The 19,810-nt window shown below is 47.4% G+C and overlaps 2 protein-coding genes across 2 annotated transcripts; both read right to left on the bottom strand.

Moving 5' to 3' along the window:
- Window positions 1–599: 599 nt before the first annotated feature.
- Window positions 600–4,383, bottom strand: LOC126521795 (scoloptoxin SSD552-like). The gene has a single exon (XM_055066102.2). The coding sequence runs from the start codon at window positions 1,692–1,694 to the stop codon at window positions 705–707; it is 990 nt and encodes a 329-aa protein (XP_054922077.1). The 5' UTR covers window positions 1,695–4,383; the 3' UTR covers window positions 600–704.
- Window positions 4,384–7,396: 3,013 nt separating this feature from the next.
- Window positions 7,397–16,175, bottom strand: LOC140219055 (organic cation/carnitine transporter 2-like). The gene is made up of 4 exons (XM_072288914.1): window positions 15,981–16,175; window positions 15,257–15,396; window positions 13,789–13,861; window positions 7,397–7,465 (listed from the first exon to the last, which is right to left on the bottom strand). The coding sequence occupies exons 1-4, from the start codon at window positions 16,173–16,175 to the stop codon at window positions 7,397–7,399; spliced, it is 477 nt and encodes a 158-aa protein (XP_072145015.1).
- Window positions 16,176–19,810: the final 3,635 nt, after the last annotated feature.

Raw genomic sequence — 19,810 nt, 5'->3', positions numbered from 1 at the left:
TAGAATGACGCGCAGTCCGAGAACACTTCTGAAACAGCCCACTTCTGTGAAGTAAAGCAGGTTGCACCCAAGTACGGAAACTCATGTGGCCATTATTGATATTCGAGGGACATCACGATTATGTTATTCACTCAGAAAGCTACCGCCACTACACGCACTCAGCAAACTTTGCAGATCACTTTGAAGATTAGGCGCGCGCAGACGCGCACTTTTGCTACGTCGCAGATCGCATTCAAGACGCACGAGCGCCGGCAACGCGCGCCTACGGCGGCCGCCAAACACGTCTACTACGGCGTTATTCAATCGCATGTCCAACGCCGTAGTAAAAGCCGTGGTTGTCTCCACTCTGTACAGAGTGGTGGGCAAGGAGGACATCGAGGCACCCAGCAGCCGCCGGAGAAGAACGCCATGCTCTTCTCCCTCCCCTGACCACCCTGCGTCATGCGCGACAAGAGAAGACACGCTTCCGGCCCGCGTTCCTCGCTCGCGCACGCGAGGTTGTACGGCGTTCGCCGGCTCGCCCTCGCACACTTTTACTCGCACGTGCATCATACGGCGCGCGGCGACGGTTTCCCCGTGCTCGGACTTTATACGGAACCATTGACACTGGAAGGAGAGCGTGTTGCGTCTTTCTGTTCAGGTTCTAGAAAAAAAAAGAGTAATAGTCGCAAAGTAGATTTATTTTAGTCTTCCCGATTCAGTCGCTAAGCCAATAACAGTCCGCAGTGGGCAGCAATAGTGACAGGCGTGATTCCCAAGTCCCCCGATTCTCGAACTACCGCTGCCATCACAAGAGCAGCGACGCTTGTTATCGCTGCCGCTATTGAACTGGGTGTGACGGTCGGGGGTGAGCTCGACGCTGCCGGAGTTGAGGGCGTCGGCAGCATGTTTTCCTGAGGCGGCTCCTCATGTCCCCTGAAGTCAAGCGACCATACCCCGTCGAGAAGTACGCAGAGCCCCGTCGACTGGTTGCAGCGCGTGTTGCGAGGACAGCGCGAGCAGGCCGGACCCTCGAGATAGACGGACCTGTTCAGCTCGTTGCCGGCGGGCCCGTAGTTGCACACGTAAACGACTAGTCTCTTGGGCTCGGAAGAGAGCGTGGTCATTTCCCCTTGAGCGTAGCCACAGCCGACGGCCCACGTGGCTGCCCAGGCGACCTGCGCGAACGCATCGCTCGATGGCAAAGTCTCCTCGTAGGTGCCGACTTTGGCGACGTCGTAGTGCAAGTTCTGATCGAACCAGTCCATTATCACCTCGTGCCACTTCGTGGACGGCATCCAGTTCCGTGAGCGGTCCGTGAGCACGTTCTGGCCGGTCCTGGGGAAGCCGTACGTGAAGCGGTCTTCCACGAGGTCGTGCCTCGCCACTCCGGTCTCGTCGGTTCCCTGCCTGGCTAGCGCCAAGGCCACGTCGCTCATCTCTTTGTCCCAGCGCAGCTCGACCATGTTGGCCGCCGGAGGGAAGTCGGCGAGTTGCCCCAGCGCCAGTTGACTGCGGTAGTGGTTGTGCGCCGACAGGATGTCGTCTATTCGGAGATCCACCTCGCCGCTGGCTATTTTGAACTCTTTGCGTACCGCGGAACAGGTAGTGTGCGTCGGCCGTTTCTGGCGATACGATGCGCAGGCGGGTGTTTCTTGGCCGACGGCGGAGAGTTGAGACCAGAACCACAGCGACAGCACCAAAGCCTTGTCCATCGTCTTCCTCTTCTTCTACGTTCTGAGCCACGCCAATCTTTCTCTCCAACTGTATGAATCGTGATTTGGATGATGACGGTGATGATTATGATGATGATGAATTCAAACTATGGCGTGAACCGACTATAGATGGATTGGCGGAGAGTCGAGTAGGGCAGAGAAAAGTGCAATAATTGATGGGCTTTTAAAGTTGAAAAACAAACAAAGAAACAAGAGAAAAAAGGTTTCGGCAGAACCCATTTCACGATAAATGCCGACGTTATTGCGATTAGCCTTGAAGCAACGTAGCGACACACGGCAACAGGTAGCTTTAGTTTCACGTAAGGAGAAGTTTTGCGCACGTAAACCTGAACGTTCTACGTGCCCTACGCGCCGCATCCGTGGGACAGTTATAGTTTTGCGTACGCAAGAGTGCTGGTGTAGGCCTGGCAAAGGTTTGGATCATTGCTTGCGCATAGTCTGCTGGCACCTTCTGCGTGATACGGGAACGCTATTCCCACCAAGTTCGTTCAAATCGAGCCGCAAACGGAGACATCGTGTTTTTCTTGCACTTCGTAAGCTTCGCGCCTCCATGCTATATAGCTTGTGCTGCGTTCTCTGCCAGGTAGCTCGCAAAGCCGTCACGTATACGTGGGACGCGCGACACAAGGGCGTAGATTTCACGTGCGTACGTGAGACGCGACGGGCCTCCCTGCGTTCGGAGCGCATTTACCTCCAGCAAGATCTTTACGCACGTAGTGCTTCTACGTACGCGAAACTAAAACTGTCTATTATCAAATTCACCATTTCTGTGCAGCTATCGCGGACTTGTTCAATGTTTCGGGTTCGAAAATGCGCAGAACAAGTTTTCAATGCACATTCCATTTAGATTCAGTGTTTGACAGAGCACTGGGCTTGACGATTCTCACTCAATGCACGCTCGGGTCCCATTGTGTTCACTTCACTTCTTTCTCTACACACAGCTGATTATGATGCCGACTACTTCGCGTCTCAGTAGCCCAGTTCTTTCACGTTTTGTTGCCGACTCGTTCACTTGTTGCATCTTATTGTACTTGTCTATTGTGGCATCCGCCTGGCCGTTGAGGCCCTGAAGACTCACCGTCTCAACGCGCGCTGAGCTTCTCGCGCCACATACGTCGGCGCGACCGGAGCTGCCAAGAGGACGAAGGTTTCCGCAACTGCTGTCATCTGCGCGAACCACAACGTAGGCCAGCGCTGGATTTCAGCGCCGGTGGTTCGCGAGTTTCTCGACCGCCTTCGGAAGATCGAGAACGTGCGTCCTTCTTTCCACCGCTGCAACAAGGATGGCGTGCGGTTTCTGTGCAGCGGCATTTTTGACTTCAGCTGCGCTTGGCCGTGCCCTTCAATGAACGTGGCCTCGGACTGCGAATAAAGTGTAAAGTGTAAATACCTATCTAAGTAAGCTGTCTTGTTGGCTTAAACTCAACAAGTTACGGCTAAAGGCGAGTAAAACTAAATACATATTGTTTGCACCGATCAATAAGCCACGGAATATAAGCTTAAATGTTTCCTTTGAGGGCCAGACGCTTCAGCAAGTTAAAGTTCAAAAATTTCTGGGCGTATGGTTCCAGGAAGACCTGTCTTGGAATGAACACGTAAACAAATTAGCATTAGAATTAAGCAAAAGTGTTGGATGTATGTACAGGTTAAGTCAATTATTATTACTTTGGCTCGAGAAAGCGCTATAGCTATTCTATTCCAGGCTTAGTTACTGCGTGTTGATTTGGGGCACAACTACAGCACAGAATTATACCACATTGCTCACATTAAAAAAAAAGGACTACGAATATTTGAGGGATATTATGGTCACCCGCAAGGTCTCAGCACGCGTCCGCTATTTACAAAACATTTCATATTGCAAGCTAACCAAATCTATTATCTCAAGCTTTTTTTGCATATCCAAAATAATAAGCTATACCCCACGTACAGTTAGTTCTTCTAGATGTGTTCAATACTGCCTCCGTACACAATGTATAAGAACACGAAAAATTAGAACTACCTATGGTCGGCAGCATATTCTGCCCCAAATACCCAGTCTGCTTAATAAACTTGGCAATATTTTAGACCTAAATAAACAAATTTCCAAAAATAGGTTTAAACAAGTTCTTCTAGAAAACTGCATTGAATATGTTTAAGTACTGTTTAAGTGTTGATTAAAACTTCCATGTGTATTGACTTTTTTTATCTTCCTCAATGTGCACTGGGTGTTTTATTTCTCAGCACACATTGTTTCTTTCGTTGCTGCTTGTCACAATATATGTATGTCGATCTGCTTGTTTTCTTTACTCTGTGATACTTCTGTTTTTTTTGTTTTTTATATTTCTACAGAGACAATTTAGATTGTTCAATGATTACCGTGTGTTAATTATTGTATATTGTTGCTGTTTCTCTACTTGTATTATGACTGCGTGCTGAACTGTATCTCGAAGCAAAAGCCTCTGTCAGGCTGTATAGCCCTTTGCTTTTGCTTCGATTTCTGTTGATGTACAGAAATAAATCAATAAACAAATAAACAAACACGAGGCTTGGTTGCTCCACACTCCACCACGGACGTAGGGCTGGGTGAGCGGAACTTCGTCATCGTCTTCTTCGTCTCCGCCAAGCGTAATGTTGTTGTCATTGTTGACCGGAGTGGTGGTGACGCATACCCACAGTAAGAGATTGGCCATTAATCGGGTGCTAAATTCAAGCGAATAAAATCAAGAGAATTTAAAATTTGGATGATGGAACTTGGAAAGGAAAAAAAACTTCTTTGAGAGGGAAAAAGCAATTATAACAAATCCATGAATTACAATAAGAAGAAAAACTACTAATAAGTAAAAGAAACGTAAATAAAAGAAGAACAGTGGTGGGGAGGACCACGATCAATATAGCATGGTAATCGTAGATTCAGTTACTAAGCAAGCATTTTTGTGGCTGAACCCAGTAACAGAGGCTCCGAAAGACCGGACCACAGGCACAGATAAATCTAGGCCAATATTGCGAAGCGGAGTTTAAAGCAATTTATTTTTTAATTGCAGAAAAGTGCCCACAAAGCAACAAGACATGGTCTCTTGTCTGCGCTTCGTGACAGAATGAGCATCATAGTGAGGGGACCAGACCAGACCTGTGTAGACTGAAGCTTAACGTAAGCGGTATAATTGCCAGCCGAGAAATGTTGCTGTTGATTGCTTGGAACTTCGGAACACATCCTAGCCGCAGAAGAACTGTTAGACTGATCTGGATGCCAGGCGATGAAGGGGTAATTGGGAAGAAATATGTGCCCTATGTTGCCCGAGAAAGTATCAACCGGGAGAGTCACTGGCGTCGGCGATCTCTCTGCGGAGAACGAATCCCCGAAGAGACCCAAACAGAACTACGTCCCCCAGAGCCAGAACGAGATCAAGAAAGGGCAATTATTTCACAATACGGACAAATGACTACTTACGGGGAAATTCTCGAATACTATCGAAATTCTCGCTATAATTAAATTACCCCCCTCCTGACAATTATTAAACAAACGGCAAGAAATTACATGGACACTTCTAGAAGTAACCACGTTCCCTACCCCACTACTCAAGCAGCGAATACACCCAGAAGCATACTCATCAGACTGTAAGACATGCAATACACCACCTGCAGACTTCCATCACATTATATGAGCATGCCCATCAGTTCCGAACATTATCAGACACAGGATAAACCACAATGCTAAAATAAGGACCCCTGAGCCGTGGGAGCCTGTACCGTTCAGCGAATGTACAGAACATCAGCTTTGGGCTGTCCGGCTGGGGGAGTGTGCCGCAACGATCCAAGGCCTGGCCGACCTCTGACGGAAAGGAGAGCTTTAAGGCACTAGCTCCCAGGCCTCGCCATTCCGCTTTCGAACCCAGCAGGAACTACTGAATATAGATACTTAATTTCACTTTCTCTTCGCCTTGTGTGTGCTTAAGTTGGCCGTGGTGACTTGAAACCGAGACAATATTAGCAACAGAGCTGTTAGAACAGCCGGGTGGATAATACAATTAGTGAGTTTTCATAAAAATAAAAAATAAAGAAGAAATATCGAAATAACACAGAGTCAAGTAAGTAACACAGAATTATGTTTAGAAATCAGCCGGATGGAGCCGCAAATGGAGTTTCTAAACCACGGCATAACTTTCTGTGCGTAAGAATGATGCTTCGATAACAGATGAACCTTGAACCATCCAGTGCCCTTTGTGAGTCAAACAGTGTTTCCGTGTGCTTGTTCATCGTACTATAGGAAGCAGCACAGATCTGGCAAAGACGCAGAAAGTCACAAGAAAGGCACACGAGGGACTGCAATTTCATCAAAATGACTTCGTTAAGGAAGTTATGCAGTGGCCTGGCTAGCTCCATTTGTAGCTCCTACCGCCTAAATGGTTTACATAAAATTATCGCATTTTAATGCTTGTTTTCTTCGTGTATTACATACTGATTATACCCGCCCATTCTAAAAGCTCGGCGGCCGTGAACCCTCCGTAGTTTCAAGTCCCTCAGGCCAACTTCACCATACACAAGGCGAAGATCTAAGGAATCGACATCAGCATCACTATTTCTCGGCTGGCGAGCCCATCATGCTCGGTAGCGAGGTAGAAGAAGAAGCTCCGCTCACCCAACCGGACGCCCGTTGTTCCCTGTGGAGCGACCAGGCCTCGGGTTCGCAGTCCGAGGTCGCGTTCACTGAAGAGTGGCGCAAAGCGCGGCAGAAGTCAAAGACGCAGCGGCACTGAAGCCACTCGCAGTCCTGGGCGCAGCAGGAGACTCCAGTTCTCGATCTGCCGGAGGCGGCCGAAAGACTTGCGGACCACCGGGGCCTAATTCCACCACTGGCCCCGTTGTGGTTCGCGCAGATGACAGCCGTCGTTGTCACATTCGTCGCGGCAGCGCTAGTCGCCCCGACGAACGTGCTGCGAGACACCCAACTTGCTGCAAAAGAGGCACGAGATGGCCGCGCCCTGGACATCGACGACATCGGCAACGGCACGAACATCACCGGTGCGCTGCGCGGGGGTGGCTTCTGTGCGGCGAACTTGGCCAACGACAGACAGGATGCATGTGCGGCTGGGTTGCGCGGCTCTGGCTCCGCTTTCACCGGCAGCGGCGAGCCCATCCGCGTACGACGGAATGGCAGCCTTCAAAGAAAGAACTGGCGAGCGACAAAGGCCGGAGTGCCTCTCAAAGACGGTGCGTGGCGCGGGGCCGAAGGATAATCAAGGCCTTCGCAGCAGTTGGTTGCTGCCCATAGGTAAAGGGAACGGATGGCTTCACTAGCATCGAAAACGCGGTGAAGAAGTCGTCCGGATAAGTCTCTTCAGTTTGAGGACTTACAACCACCGCCCTCTCACAGACAAGCCGACTTCAGCTAGCAACGACGAAGACCGCTCGCCGCTGGTTGAACTTGATTGCGGCTCATTGTCATTTATTGAACTGCCATTTATATCCTATGTAAATATATGCGAGTTCACACGCCTGTGTCCGTCTTTTTCACGCAACAGCATCATGCATGTCTGTCTGTTTATTCATATACGTTATTTCATCGCGATTCCTTGAGAATTTAATTGTTCTGGAAGTGTAGCGCCATGTGTGCCCCTCTTGTGCCTCTCTACGTCTCCGTAGCATAGGCGCTGTTCCCCTGGATTGATGAAAAAATTATTTGAGACTAATGGCTGGTGGTTCCTTCAGTCGGGGAAGGCGACGTTGGTTTCCTTGCTCCCTGGCCGGGCCGCTGCCCGCTCCGTGACCACGACCTGCTCGACCAGGTCGCAACTGTTCCTATGTGGAATGAGCCGAACAGCAATGAGCTCCCCCCCCCCCCCCCCCCTATTCGTATTGACATTATATAATCAAGTAAAAGAACGCATTGGGCAAGCTACCTTTTGAAGTGTAGACACGATGAGCTAAACGAAAACGAAAGCTGAGATGAAAAGGCTGCTTGCCGCCGATGGAAGCCAAACCCACACATCTTGCATGGCAGGTGAGCGTCACACAGCAAAAGCTGTTCAGTGCATTTCAGCTATTATAGAGAGAGAGAGAGAGAGAGAAAGAGAGAGAGAAGCTTTTTAAAAGGCAGAGAGCGTTGCCGACGTGCATACGACCACAGACGTGATATTCAGCATCAGGAGACGAGAGGGAATTAAAAGGTTTCATAGGAGGGCGGAAAAACGGGTGGCAAGATAACATGAGTTAGTAATTGAAGCTGAAAATGATTTTTACAGGTGAGACAATGGGCGAACGGAATGGAATGGCTTTTTGTGGAAAGCCACAAAATATGGTCTATTGTCTCGGCTTCGCCATAGAATGAACACAATAGTGAGGTTCTCAGTTCAGACCTGTGCAAACTGAAGTTAAACGTGCGGAGTGTGATTACCAGCCGAGAAATGCTGATGTTAATTCTTCGGGCCTTGGCCTTGTGTGTGGTCATTATGGCGACAGGGATTTGAAACTGAGAGAATATTAGCAGCCACAGAGCTTTTAGAACAGCCGGATGGACCATATAATTAGCAGGTTTTCATAAAAAGATAAGTGAAAGAAGAAACAGCGAATTAAGACAGAGAAAAAGAAATAACAGAACATCATGTTTAGAAATGAGTCTGGTGGAGTCGCAAATGTAGCTCTCTAAACCAGTGCATTCCTTCCTGTGAGAGAAAATGATGCTCCGATGAGAATGAGCTCTGAATGACCGAGTGTCCTTTGTGAGTCAAACAATGTTTGTTCGGTTCTTCATCATACTAGGGGTACAGCGCAGACCCGAGGAAACCGCAGAGGCACTAGAAAGGTACACGTAGCACCGGCAGCTTCAGCAAAAGGACTTCGTTAAGGTATAGTATGTAGTGGCTCAGCAAACTCCATTTGTAACTCGTATACACATGCAATGCGAAGAACGTAGAGCTCCCCGCATGCGTTTCCCGGTAAAGATTACTGTTGGGCAAGCTGTCGTGGCAACGGCAGCTTGACATACGAAGCAGGGAATGACGTAACTACACTTTCACACGTAAAAGTAGGACCCGCCAGGCAACTGATTCGTGATGTCAGGCCACGTAAAGTGAAGATCAGCGTGCATACGAGGTGCGACAAATTTTTTCTCCTCTCTGGTCCATTCTTTTTTGGTGCACGAAGTAGCGAAGAAGCGAAGTCGCAGTACGCCAAAACGCCTTAGGCTAATAATTGGGTGAAGTGCATATGAATGTCACAAGAACAATAATTTCAACGTACGTTGCAATGAGTACTCGTTCTTGCTGTCGTCTACAGCTTCGCTGTCTAGCCACCTTCACAGCGTCCATTGGATACCATTTTTTTAAAGAACAGGCAGTTAACTGAGTCAAGAGTTATGCTGAACGAGGTGAACTCAAATATGCAATCTTTCTGGGAAATTTGAGCAAGGACAGTGCAGCGGTAAGCAGGAACCTTTTTTTTCTAATCTTTTAAGTTAAATGCACGTCCCTGTATAGTGTATGAGGTAAACATATTCATGCTTTGCACGTCAAACGAGGGAGCGCATCCACGTTCTTGTCACAATTCTGCAATGCACCGAAGTACACTTTGCCAAATATCATCTCAACGAACCATGGAGTTCAATGAAAATTTAAGAGCGTAGGAAGATCCTTAATTTGAATTGCACTGCAACATGCTTTTATGGAAACAAGCGTTCTTGATATTCATTACTACATCGTTCACAAGAAGCATTAAGGAGATATTTCGCCTGGTTCAAGAAACGCGCGAGGATACACGGGATCCCTAGGGTTCGATGGTCATATCAGGTCACATAAGCAATATATTTCTCTCAAACCAAGCACGGCATGCATGTGGTGCCGTTGGCACTTTCATTAGTGCTTACAATCACATCACCTTGAAAGTTTTGATAAACAGGGCAACCACAACGAGTTCAATACTGAGTTAAAGATCTACAACAGGCTATAAAAATAGTTATAAGCCTTTACGCAACCCTGAAGTTATTGATGCTTACTACTGGGCTAAGGCCCCATACGCACAGGTGCATTTTCTTTCAACTTGAGACGCATGCAAGAAAGTCTGTCGGCTGCTGTGAATAACGGAATTGCGGAACATGCTTCATGGAAACGTCGTAAATGGCATTCCAGTACTAGCCGCTTATCATCAGTGTGGGCTAAAATCCAAGCTAAAACGGTACAAGATATTCGCGCATAAGCAAGCCAGTATGATCTACTTCGGAGCAAACGTCATCCGAGCTTATCTTATTAGCTCAAGTCTATACGCGGCAACAATTGGTTCTATCGAGTTGGCATCACGATCAGGCTAATGTTTGCGTCTGAGGTGCTGCTTTCTCTTGCGTTTGGAGTTGGCGCCATTGATATGGGGTTCCTTGGTTAAATGGGACGGAGTTGCAGCGTCCAAGCACAGACTAGAGGGCACGGCCGAAGGATGCTCCTGCCTGTGAACCGTGCCGAAGGTGCCCACCGACGCCTTCGAAGGAGTCGCAGTGCGTGCACCAAAAGCGCTCATGTCGGCGCGAGACGCTGGTGACTCGACGCCACTTGTCAATCCACTGTCCGGCTTAGTCGGCGTCCTGTGGCTACTAGGCGAGCTGCTGTGACTCGCTGCCCACGCGATATCTCGATCAATTGCGTTGCCGTCGGATGAAAGTGGCAAATTTCTTGGGCCTGGCTCGGGAACTAGCACCATCGAGGCAGGCGCGTGACTAGCAACCGGCTCGGTCGGAACAACGGTGGTTTTCGTGGAGGAAGGAGCGGTCTCGGTGGAGATATGTGGCCTAAGACGAGTCGAACGCTTGCCGGGAGTACGGGAACCTGCAGATTTACTTCTAGGTTTGTGTGAATCCCGTTCTCCTGTCCTTCCACCTGGCTTATTAATATCGTCGACGATCGCTGGCAGCCCATTGAGAAGCGCAGGCGCATTGCCCAACGGCTGTTTAATCACCGATGCTTGCGTCGTCGCGGCTAGCACGGGCTCCGATGCCGTATGAACGACATCTGTCGGAGACGACCACGACCGCTCCCCGTAACTTCCGAAAGCCTCCACTTCCTCATTGCTGGTGGGTCTGCCGCCTTCCTTCGACGTCGGTTCTGACAGCTCTGCTGCGGGTTGCTTCTGTGTGGGGATGGCGTCGTGCTTTGTTGGTGCACCGGGCTCTGAAAAAAAGGAGGTTGCTTGATTTCATATTTGGAGTTTCCTTACATAGCCGCTCCTCCCTCCGCTGTCTTGCTTCGCACAGTTTGTCACTCATTATTTACATGACATGCAACCAACTCTCGAAGTAATGCCAGTGAGGGCATTGGTGTTCTGCTCAATAGAAGAATAAATCACTACATAAAACCTGCACATATGATCTCGGCTTATAGGAATTTCTAAAACACACATATATCTTAATGAAAGAGCACAATATATTCAACGGCTTCTTTGATACTGCTTATATTTCTTAAATTTGGCCTTGCCATCTAAAACACACATATATCATAATGAAAGAGCACAATATATTCAACGGCATTTTTGATACTGTTTATATTTCTTAAATTTGGCCTTGCCCATTCCTAGGCAGTTGGCTATGTGCCGCCAGATGCTCCGGCTTGATTTTGTGTGACAGCGGAAAAGGAATACGGACAAGAGCGAAAGAAGCAACGGGACAACACGTTGCTTCTTTCGTTTTTGTGCGTGTTTGTTCTGCGTTGTTATACTGAGGACGAAGCTGCATCAACTCGTCCAAATGTGCGCTCTCTTAATGCTCCGGCTTGTATAGTACAGATTCTTTAGTGGCATTGACTGCACCAGTGTACTGCACAATTGAATAATAAATCACGACATAAGACGAGTGCGTATAATGTTTGGCAAATATATGTATATCTAAATCACACATAGCCTTCTTAAATAGCGCATGATGTTGAACAGCTTCTTTTACTTCCCTAATTTGCCCTTTATATTATGGGATATGCATTCCTAGTCCCCTATAGTGTAAGACCAAGAAGTTGTGGCCACTGAGCGCACTTTTCCTCTGCGCATTGCTACAATAAATCACGACATAACATCTGTACATATAATGTTGGCTCGTCGTTATCTCTAAATCATGTCTCTTGGATATTACAACAGCATGTACAAGGGCTTTTTTGTCCTTCAAATTTATAGTTCGGCTGCACTTTCTTGACCCGTTATGCGTCTGTTCTTGCTGAATCGCATAAAGTGAGTATGTACCATTAAGACCTAACAATTGCGACGCTTAATGTCCCTAAATGTAGCAAGACAGGTGTCGTACTTCTCGATTCATGCACCTCTAATCATAATTCTGCCGTCGACAAACGTGGCACAATGCTATTGTCCTCGTGATTTTGCGGCAGCGTCGTCTCACACTGTGAATTCGGCTGACTTTGTGTTTCAAGTTGGCGTGACTTGCGAACGCAGTAGTACGCAAGCGTGGCGTGATATTAATGTCGGGACCTGTGCGGTGCATAGAAATTAATGCTACATGAAGTTACACGTTGCAGAGAAATAAGCACAGCTGTGCGCATTGTATTTATTAGCATAGCATTTGTTTTGCCGCTTCAGCAAAGCTTAGTTTTACAGCAATTTTAGCATACTCGTTGGATCTGCATAATTTGTTGTTTGGACGAACAATGTGCCGTTTGGAGCTTTCGGTACATTGCTCTGACACCACGCGCGCTGTGCTACTTTTACACTTGGAACACGTTTGATGTTTAGCCACCTTCCGTTAACTCGAGAATTGCAGTGCCTCAATAATTATTCGAGTCATCCAGAGTGTCCAAGTGAAAAAAAAAAAAAAAACCGACTGCGAAATGGACAACTTGAAATTAATTTCATCGCCTGAAGTAGTCTGTAAAGTATAGCAAGCTGCTCGAACAAGCGAATTTTGGGACGTTGAGCTTCGTACCCAGAACCTTTTCGCAAATGGGCGGTCCACCAAGAGACAAGTTACGGCTCCTGAAATCGCGAATTTATTGCTTCAAAGCTTAGCAGACCAAAAAGTGCGCGTATGCAGGCGTAAGTTTTTTTTTTTTTCGTCAACCCGATCCTGCCTGTCGGCTTCAAGAATTTTCTCCATGTTCCCTTTCAGCGTCCCCAGCGGGCATTTCTGCAGGCCGTATTTCTCACCAACCCGTCTCCTGCTGAGAACACTTTTCTAAGCATTCTGAAGAACCTCTTTCTTGACGCTGATGGGCAGCGCTGTACGATTGCCGTGCCACGTCAAGCTAAACAGACTGAGAAGACTGGTGAATCTGGGCGTGTGACACGACACTAAACAAGCAGAAATCAACGGCTGCAAGGGCAGATGGAGAGTCGGCCACTAAAAGATAAAATCAAGCTCTTTCATGCCTACGGAAGCCGCAGCGTCATCTGCTAAATTACTTGTGTTTTCAAGCTTTTGGGCACCACTACGCGCATGAAGGGGCGTCGGTGATGATCGAATTAATCGAAGCGACATTGTTTCGCGTTCGAACTAAACGAGTTTTGTCTTGCACAGCAACGTATGGCTTCTTGCCGAGATTGTAAGAGCAGTCGAAGTTAGGGATAAGTCGAATTTATCGAGGTCAAATTAACTATAGTTGACTGCGTTACCTCTTTTGCTGTGTCCTAATTCTGTCTTTTTGTCTACTTTATCCTCCAAAGCACAACTTGTTGACACTACGTCAATGGCTCGTACTACATATACCTAATTTGAGCCGACGTGGCACCATGTCGTCAATTTCTTACTTGACTGCAGGCGCTAGTACAACAATAGTTTGTTCGTGTGTTATAGTTCGAGAAGGTTAAGCGGTTCTGCATGCAAAGAGGTTGTGCAACGCATCATTGTCAACATGTCGTCAGCACAGGACAATAATATTAGAATTCTGTACGAAATGGCAGTTGGCATGGTAAGCAAACCTGCTGAATTGTCCTGTGATTTCGCATTCTGTAGCACCAAACTCTGCTTCGTACTCGAAAACGATGATGGCTGCTCCTGCACAGCGCTTGAAGTTGCCGGCTTTTCAAATGCGGAATGCCTGATACCGCCCATGCCAAATTTCGTGATTCCGCCGAACACGTTAGCGAATTGAAGCACCGCTGTCATGTTAATGCCACTGCCAACCATTGTATCGGCATTGGCGTCTTCATGGGTGTCCTTGGGACGTCGGCTGCCTGGTAACCACATGGGGCTGAAACTGTTGAAGCAGGAAAAGAAGACGTAGTCATCGCGACTGAGAATCCATATTCAAACAAGAATAAAGGCACATTCCCAGTCTCTTTGATGGGGCGCATATGTATACGTTTTAAAGAAGCACCCAAGCCGTTGCACGGAGCTCGGAAAGGCATTAACTATTGTTGGTTTCTGCAATTGCTATAGGGGTAAAACCTCCAGGTAAGGCTTCTATGTAAAAATATACTAGTGAACAGACACAAATTTGAGGCGTTAACCAAAATAAGCATTAACCCAGAATTCGTCGTCGGGTGTACCTTGCATGCGCCTTGTGGGGAAAAAGGTGATGTCGCAGTTCCACCCGTATAAGGCGAAATACTGCAGCGATATAAGATATCCGGCTAATACTCGAAGTAAAGGTTGTAGTTTTGTGAGCAGTGTAAATTGCAGTAACTATACTTAACAAGCGTGTTATAACAGTCGCACAAACCGGGGTGAGGTTGTAGGGTAAACCGCCTTTGACAAAGATAGGCCCAGCAGTCGAAACATAGGCGATCCTTGTCGCCCCCATCTGTCGGCCACCATCTTGACTTTGGATAAACAAGCGTGGTGTAACGCGCCCAAAGACGCACACGAACAGAGCTCACTCGATCACGGTGAGTTTTCTCGGCCACAAGGCTGGCGGACCGAGTGCGAGGAGCTCGTCTCGTCCTAAAGCGAGCATTCGTGTAATGCCTCCACTATTTCAGCTGTGCTATGTGCAGAGAGAGCACGCGTCAAGCCACCATCCTTTTCGGCTGGCGCTTGCCTGCTCGCCGTTCTCCTTAACACCAGCAGCAGATCACGTCAAACACACGGTGCCGTGTCCTTTCCTCTGTCCATGGCGCGCGAGCTGCGTACAATGTAAACACAGTTTACACCTTTAAAACTGAACAAGGGTGTAAATTGGTTTAACCCTCAAGCTCTTAAACCCAACAATTTAGAACAATTTAGAACAACAACAATAGAACAATTTACACCAATTTTTTACGTTTAAGGGTGTCATTTATTTTACAGTGTACGCGCTCAGCCGCGTGGGCTAAGCAGGCTCGGTGCACGGGGCGACGCGGACCGCACATTCGCCGTCGCACCTGAGACAGCACGGCGGCAGTGATGGTGACGGCGGTGGCTTGAGTGAGCCTCAAAGTTCGTACAACTATACTTCAATAAAGAGGTTCTAAGAATGCACAAAAACTGATTCGCGCTGAAGAAAAGAGGGGAGGGTGACGGGGGGCCTGACAAAAACATCCGTTCGCGGAACTTATATACCGATCCCACAGGGTACATAAAAAAATAACAGGACAAGTTGGGACAGCCAGCGATAAACGCGTTGCTAAACTGTTCGCCGTAGACAGATGACAGAGAGGTGGGAATCACGTACTCGAATATGCTGTGCTCGGGCTTGATCTTATCTGGAAGGTGAGTCTCTTTAGTTTCAGGAAGCTTGGTCACCAGGAACCCGGACACAACACAGCTCAGGGACAGGACGGAGTAGCCCACCATCCGGGATCCGTACGAGTTCTACACAAGCACGTGGCAAAAAACGAAGAGTCGTAACGGCGATGCTTTGCGCGAACCAAATGACCACTTTGCAAATGCGCATCACTACTGCCGAAAGTTGGGCGGAAGTCAACGAGGGTGACAGTACGGGTGACCTGATCTTGTCGTGATAGAGTTTCTGCGCTCATGCGACATGGCTTCTTGCGTGCATGCATTCTGTGCTTATGTGTGGATGTCGAGAAAAAGTCTAATTTTTTCGTATGTTCTATTTACTGATATTTAAAAGAATTAATAAAACTATCTCAGTGAACTTTTTGAATAAAGCTATCTCATTGCCCATTGAGCATTGCTCCGTTATTAATGCTGGGTAAAGTTTGAGTTTCGTGTTACACTGCCTGGACATGCGGTCTGGCAGCCCAGCCTATGTCACAAATGTAGATCGCACTCTGCCGCGCCCTGTTTTCGTTATCGCATCACTGCGTGCCGGGCAGGTAGCAAATCCACAACAGATGCAGACACAGACGCGCGTTCCCTAACAACAATCTTGCTCTCTTTACAACGTTCTCAATCACACGTAAATCAGTGGTACGTCTAAAGTGACGCACCATCATGGTAGTGCCGTAGAAAATAGGCGCTATTATGGAACCCAGTCGACCGAAGGCCGCTCCAAAGTTGAAGCCCAGTGCTCTGATGGTCGTGGGGTAGATTTCGGTTGCGTACAGGAACAGCACGGTGAATGCCACGTTGATAAGGAACCACGCAATCAAAATGGCTAGGAACCGGTCTGTGCGATCTGTCATTGCGAAAACAGGAAGCGAAGTTTAAAAAAGTGATACTTGCCGTTGCTAGGGTTTTTTGAGTGCACATGATCTATGAGCATGGAGGAAGGAAAAAAAGGAAAAAAACTGGGAAGGAGTATCGCACGCCACAGGTAAAGCTAAGACAGTTGTTTCAACACCTTATCATGTCGCTGTAAGATTTAGCCTCTTTCCACCGCCACACTAGCCGTGCTGAGAGCACAGTCTTCAGCATAGAGAATGGCCGCGACAGAAAAAGAACATGTATTAATAAAGAAACGGGGTTTTACGTGTTAAAACCACGATATGATTATGAGTAGTGCGGGTCTACAGATTAGTTTTGACGACCTGTGGTTCTTTAACATGTTTCCATTGCACGGTACACGGACGTTTTTGTATTATGCTCCCGTCGGGATGCAGCAGGCGCTTCCGGCATCGAACCCGTGACCTAAAACTCAGCAGCGCAACGCCGTAGCCACTGGGCTACCGCGGCGGGTACGCGACAACAAAGTGAGCCTGCCGCGCTCGTACGTATACGTTGCAACGAAGATGATAAATTAATACGTTGCATTAACAGCAGTTGCAGCAGCATATTAGGAAAAAAACGAACAACGTAGATACCAAGGACTCGAACAAGTGTGCGTCAAATAAAGACTACAGGAAGTTAAGCAGACTGGGCCGAGTACGCCGACCAGGGCCCCATGTTGGGCCGGTTTTTTGTGAGATGAAAGAAACGAAAGGGTTGGTTTCACAAAGAGTGGGTTTCGAAGCCTGGCTTGGCGACACAGTGCTCCTTCTTAGTTTATTTCCTTCATCCATGCCAACGAGCATGCATCGTGGTTGGCAGACAACAACAACAACAAAAAAAGATCAGCCTAACAACTTGGATTGTGGCCGTATACACCTCTCGGGAGAATGGCAATGACGATGCAGCACACGCTGGTGAAAATCAGCGACCCAGCGAGAACGTCCCGCCGGCCTCGGCGACTGATCAGGACGTAGGCCGCGAGTGGCGCCACCGCGGCGACTACGAATTGGGAGACGTTGCTCGCCGACTGGGCGCTCACGTCGTAGGCGATACCGTAGTACGTGACTGAGCACGAGAACCTGCAAAGCGTGAGACGTTGGCCGTTGCCGCTGTCTATTGGAGGAGCGATATTTGTCGAACAGTTCACACACTATATCTATATAGAATAAGTTATACCGCAGATGAATACATGGCGTTAAAGGGCTAGATCTTGCTAGCCCTGATTTGAGAAAGTGCATCTGCTTTATTTTTAGACGCAGCTGTGAACGATTCCTACCGGCGGAATGTATAATCGATAGTATGCACACGACCATGCCATACAATATCTGTGGTGATCGAGTAATTTTAACCCAGAAATATATCCTTTCGTGATCGGTAATTAGAAGAAACGCAAAACGATCTGGCTACGGTCAGCCAGTAAGGTGCTTCAGTATCTACAATACAATATCGGCCATCTATTAATAATCTCAGCCATGCGTACATAAGTACGCAGAGAGAGTATGGAATCTATTGGAAAAACTTTAATATACAAGATAAAGGCACGCTAGCTTATGTTGCAGAAAGAGGGAATGGGGGAAAAATAAAGTGGCATAGTCGATCCGATGATTACTCTTTCACGGGCGAAATCCCGCAGTGACTAGAGGACCCGAGTAATGTTGGCTTGCGGACGCAGTAAAATCCACTGTTCATACGATGACACATTAACACGATAAAGAGCTCAAGTCGCCTCCAGACCAGGGCCATCGCACACGATATATTTCATTGCAGGGCAGACACCCGTGTTTCACGTATGGCTTGTGTTGTTGTATGACGTGTTGCGTACCATGGCGACCTGCATGTGCTCGCTGTGCATCTGGCACCTACGTCCTCTGTAAGGTCCTCCATAAAAATGCCATGTAAAGTCCTTTAATTCCTCTGTAAGGGCTTTACCAGCGCTCGCCTTGTAAATGAGGACTTGAGCTGCCTGTGATTGACATTTGTGAAGTGGATACGGGTGGCTGGAACAGTTAAACCAAGGTACATCCTGCCTTGATGTAAAACAACGCGAAAGGCGTACTAAATACTTTAGGTTTTCAGGTAACCAAACCTGTTTGGAAAAGCTGTATCTAAAACACCCTGGTTAACTATGTAAGTGTATAGCAGCCACCGCGTTCAGTAGATAATGTAGTGCTGTCGGTTATTACGGCCCCACACGCAGAAGTTATTTCGTATTTGCAAACTAGAACATGTGGCGCTTTTACCCACCAGGAGAGGCACAACGCCGTGTTCGAAAGTTGGTACTGGGTGACGAAAATAACCAAGAGTTCCACTATAGACTTATCCGGGCGCTCGAACTCTACTGCCTGAAAAAAAAAAAAACGAGAAAATTTGCATTCCATTGTTAGTACCTTCTTTCTGCCGTTGCGTGTTTTTATTACCGTGTGAGCAATTGGCAAGGTTATCTCATGAAGATTCACGAAAAATTGATGGCCCTAAAACTTCTCGATAAGATGCGCTGGCGAAGTAGAAAGATACACTCTAACGAAAAAGTTCTATTGTTGTTTCAGTTGCGTCTTGCGATTGTCACATCACACAATAAAGTTGAGTGTTTCTTTTTATTATTATGCTGCGAAGACAGCTGATAAGTAGTCAAGGTTATTGCCTTTTCTATTAAAACACAAACTATCTCTTAGCCGAGTGAATGCAGTTGGCAGCTAGAATACGACGTTTCCATTTTTCTCTTGAACCTTTCACCTTTCATTCATACCAGTTTAAAACACTTCGTCAGGTGCTGCGACGAGACCACACTGGCAAGCTCGTGGATGGCTGCCTACTGTCTAAACCGCTTCCCCTCAAACCATGTGGTGGACCTTGCGTTATCATTCTCAGGCATTCCGAACGATACCGCTGGTTTACATATGAGTACTTCAGTTACATTAAAGTGTCCCCAAAACGCAAATCAGGATCGTAGCTGGCGCATTCACCCACAGTGAATCTGATACCACTGTGATAGGCAGTCTCTTGCAGTCCCATGTTGTTTTGGCCATGCTCGTCTTGCTGCACCCAGTGCCCTGAACCTCCTTAGGTTGTACATTCAAATCTCGATTTCACGAAGGTTATGAAATAAAAAAAATATTCCGTTAAATTAAGAACTGCGTTAAACCTGAAACACGTAAGAAAATACTAATGGGATTAACAATATGTGCTCAACACCAAAAATATATGTAAAATTATTGCCTGCACATGCTCTTATTTGGACTGTGAGCCCGTCGAGCGTTTGTGTTCCTTCACAGGAGAAGCAAACTAATTTGACTGATCAGTGGCGTCCGTTACTTGAATTGAAACCCAGCGTATCAATATGGTTTTCGTAAATTTGGCTCATATTTCTCCCAAGGCTTTGTTAAATAGGGTGATACATTAAGTCCCCTTCACTGCTTAGAGGTTTTCCACGCAGACTCCCGTATTTTCCCCGAAACATAGTTAAATCTGATAAGACGTTGAGCTCAGTTCGTTGCTTCGAGGATGCAGACGTGCAAGACTATACGAGTGTGTATCCTGTAATGAAAGGCCCTTCGTTTAATTGACTTTTTGGTTAGAACTGGTCCTTAATTCGACGTTTGACCGTAAACGA

The sequence above is a fragment of the Dermacentor andersoni genome, chromosome 6, assembly GCF_023375885.2.
Source record: "Dermacentor andersoni chromosome 6, qqDerAnde1_hic_scaffold, whole genome shotgun sequence".
Lineage (NCBI taxonomy): Eukaryota > Metazoa > Arthropoda > Arachnida > Ixodida > Ixodidae > Dermacentor > Dermacentor andersoni.
This window is presented reverse-complemented; position numbering and strand designations above follow the sequence as displayed.

Excerpts from the sequence above, each read along its gene's own strand:
- LOC126521795 (XM_055066102.2), bottom strand. The coding sequence starts at position 1,694 with ATGGACAAGGCTTTGGTGCTGTCGCTGTGGTTCTGGTCTCAACTCTCC.
- LOC140219055 (XM_072288914.1), bottom strand. The coding sequence starts at position 16,175 with ATGACAGATCGCACAGACCGGTTCCTAGCCATTTTGATTGCGTGGTTC. Across the intron at positions 15,397-15,980 it reads TCTACGGCACTACCATGATG|AACTCGTACGGATCCCGGAT; the intron begins GTGCGTCACTTT and ends GTGCTTGTGTAG. Across the intron at positions 7,466-13,788 it reads ACGCCAATGCCGATACAATG|GTCGTGGTCACGGAGCGGGC; the intron begins GTTGGCAGTGGC and ends CTGGTCGAGCAG.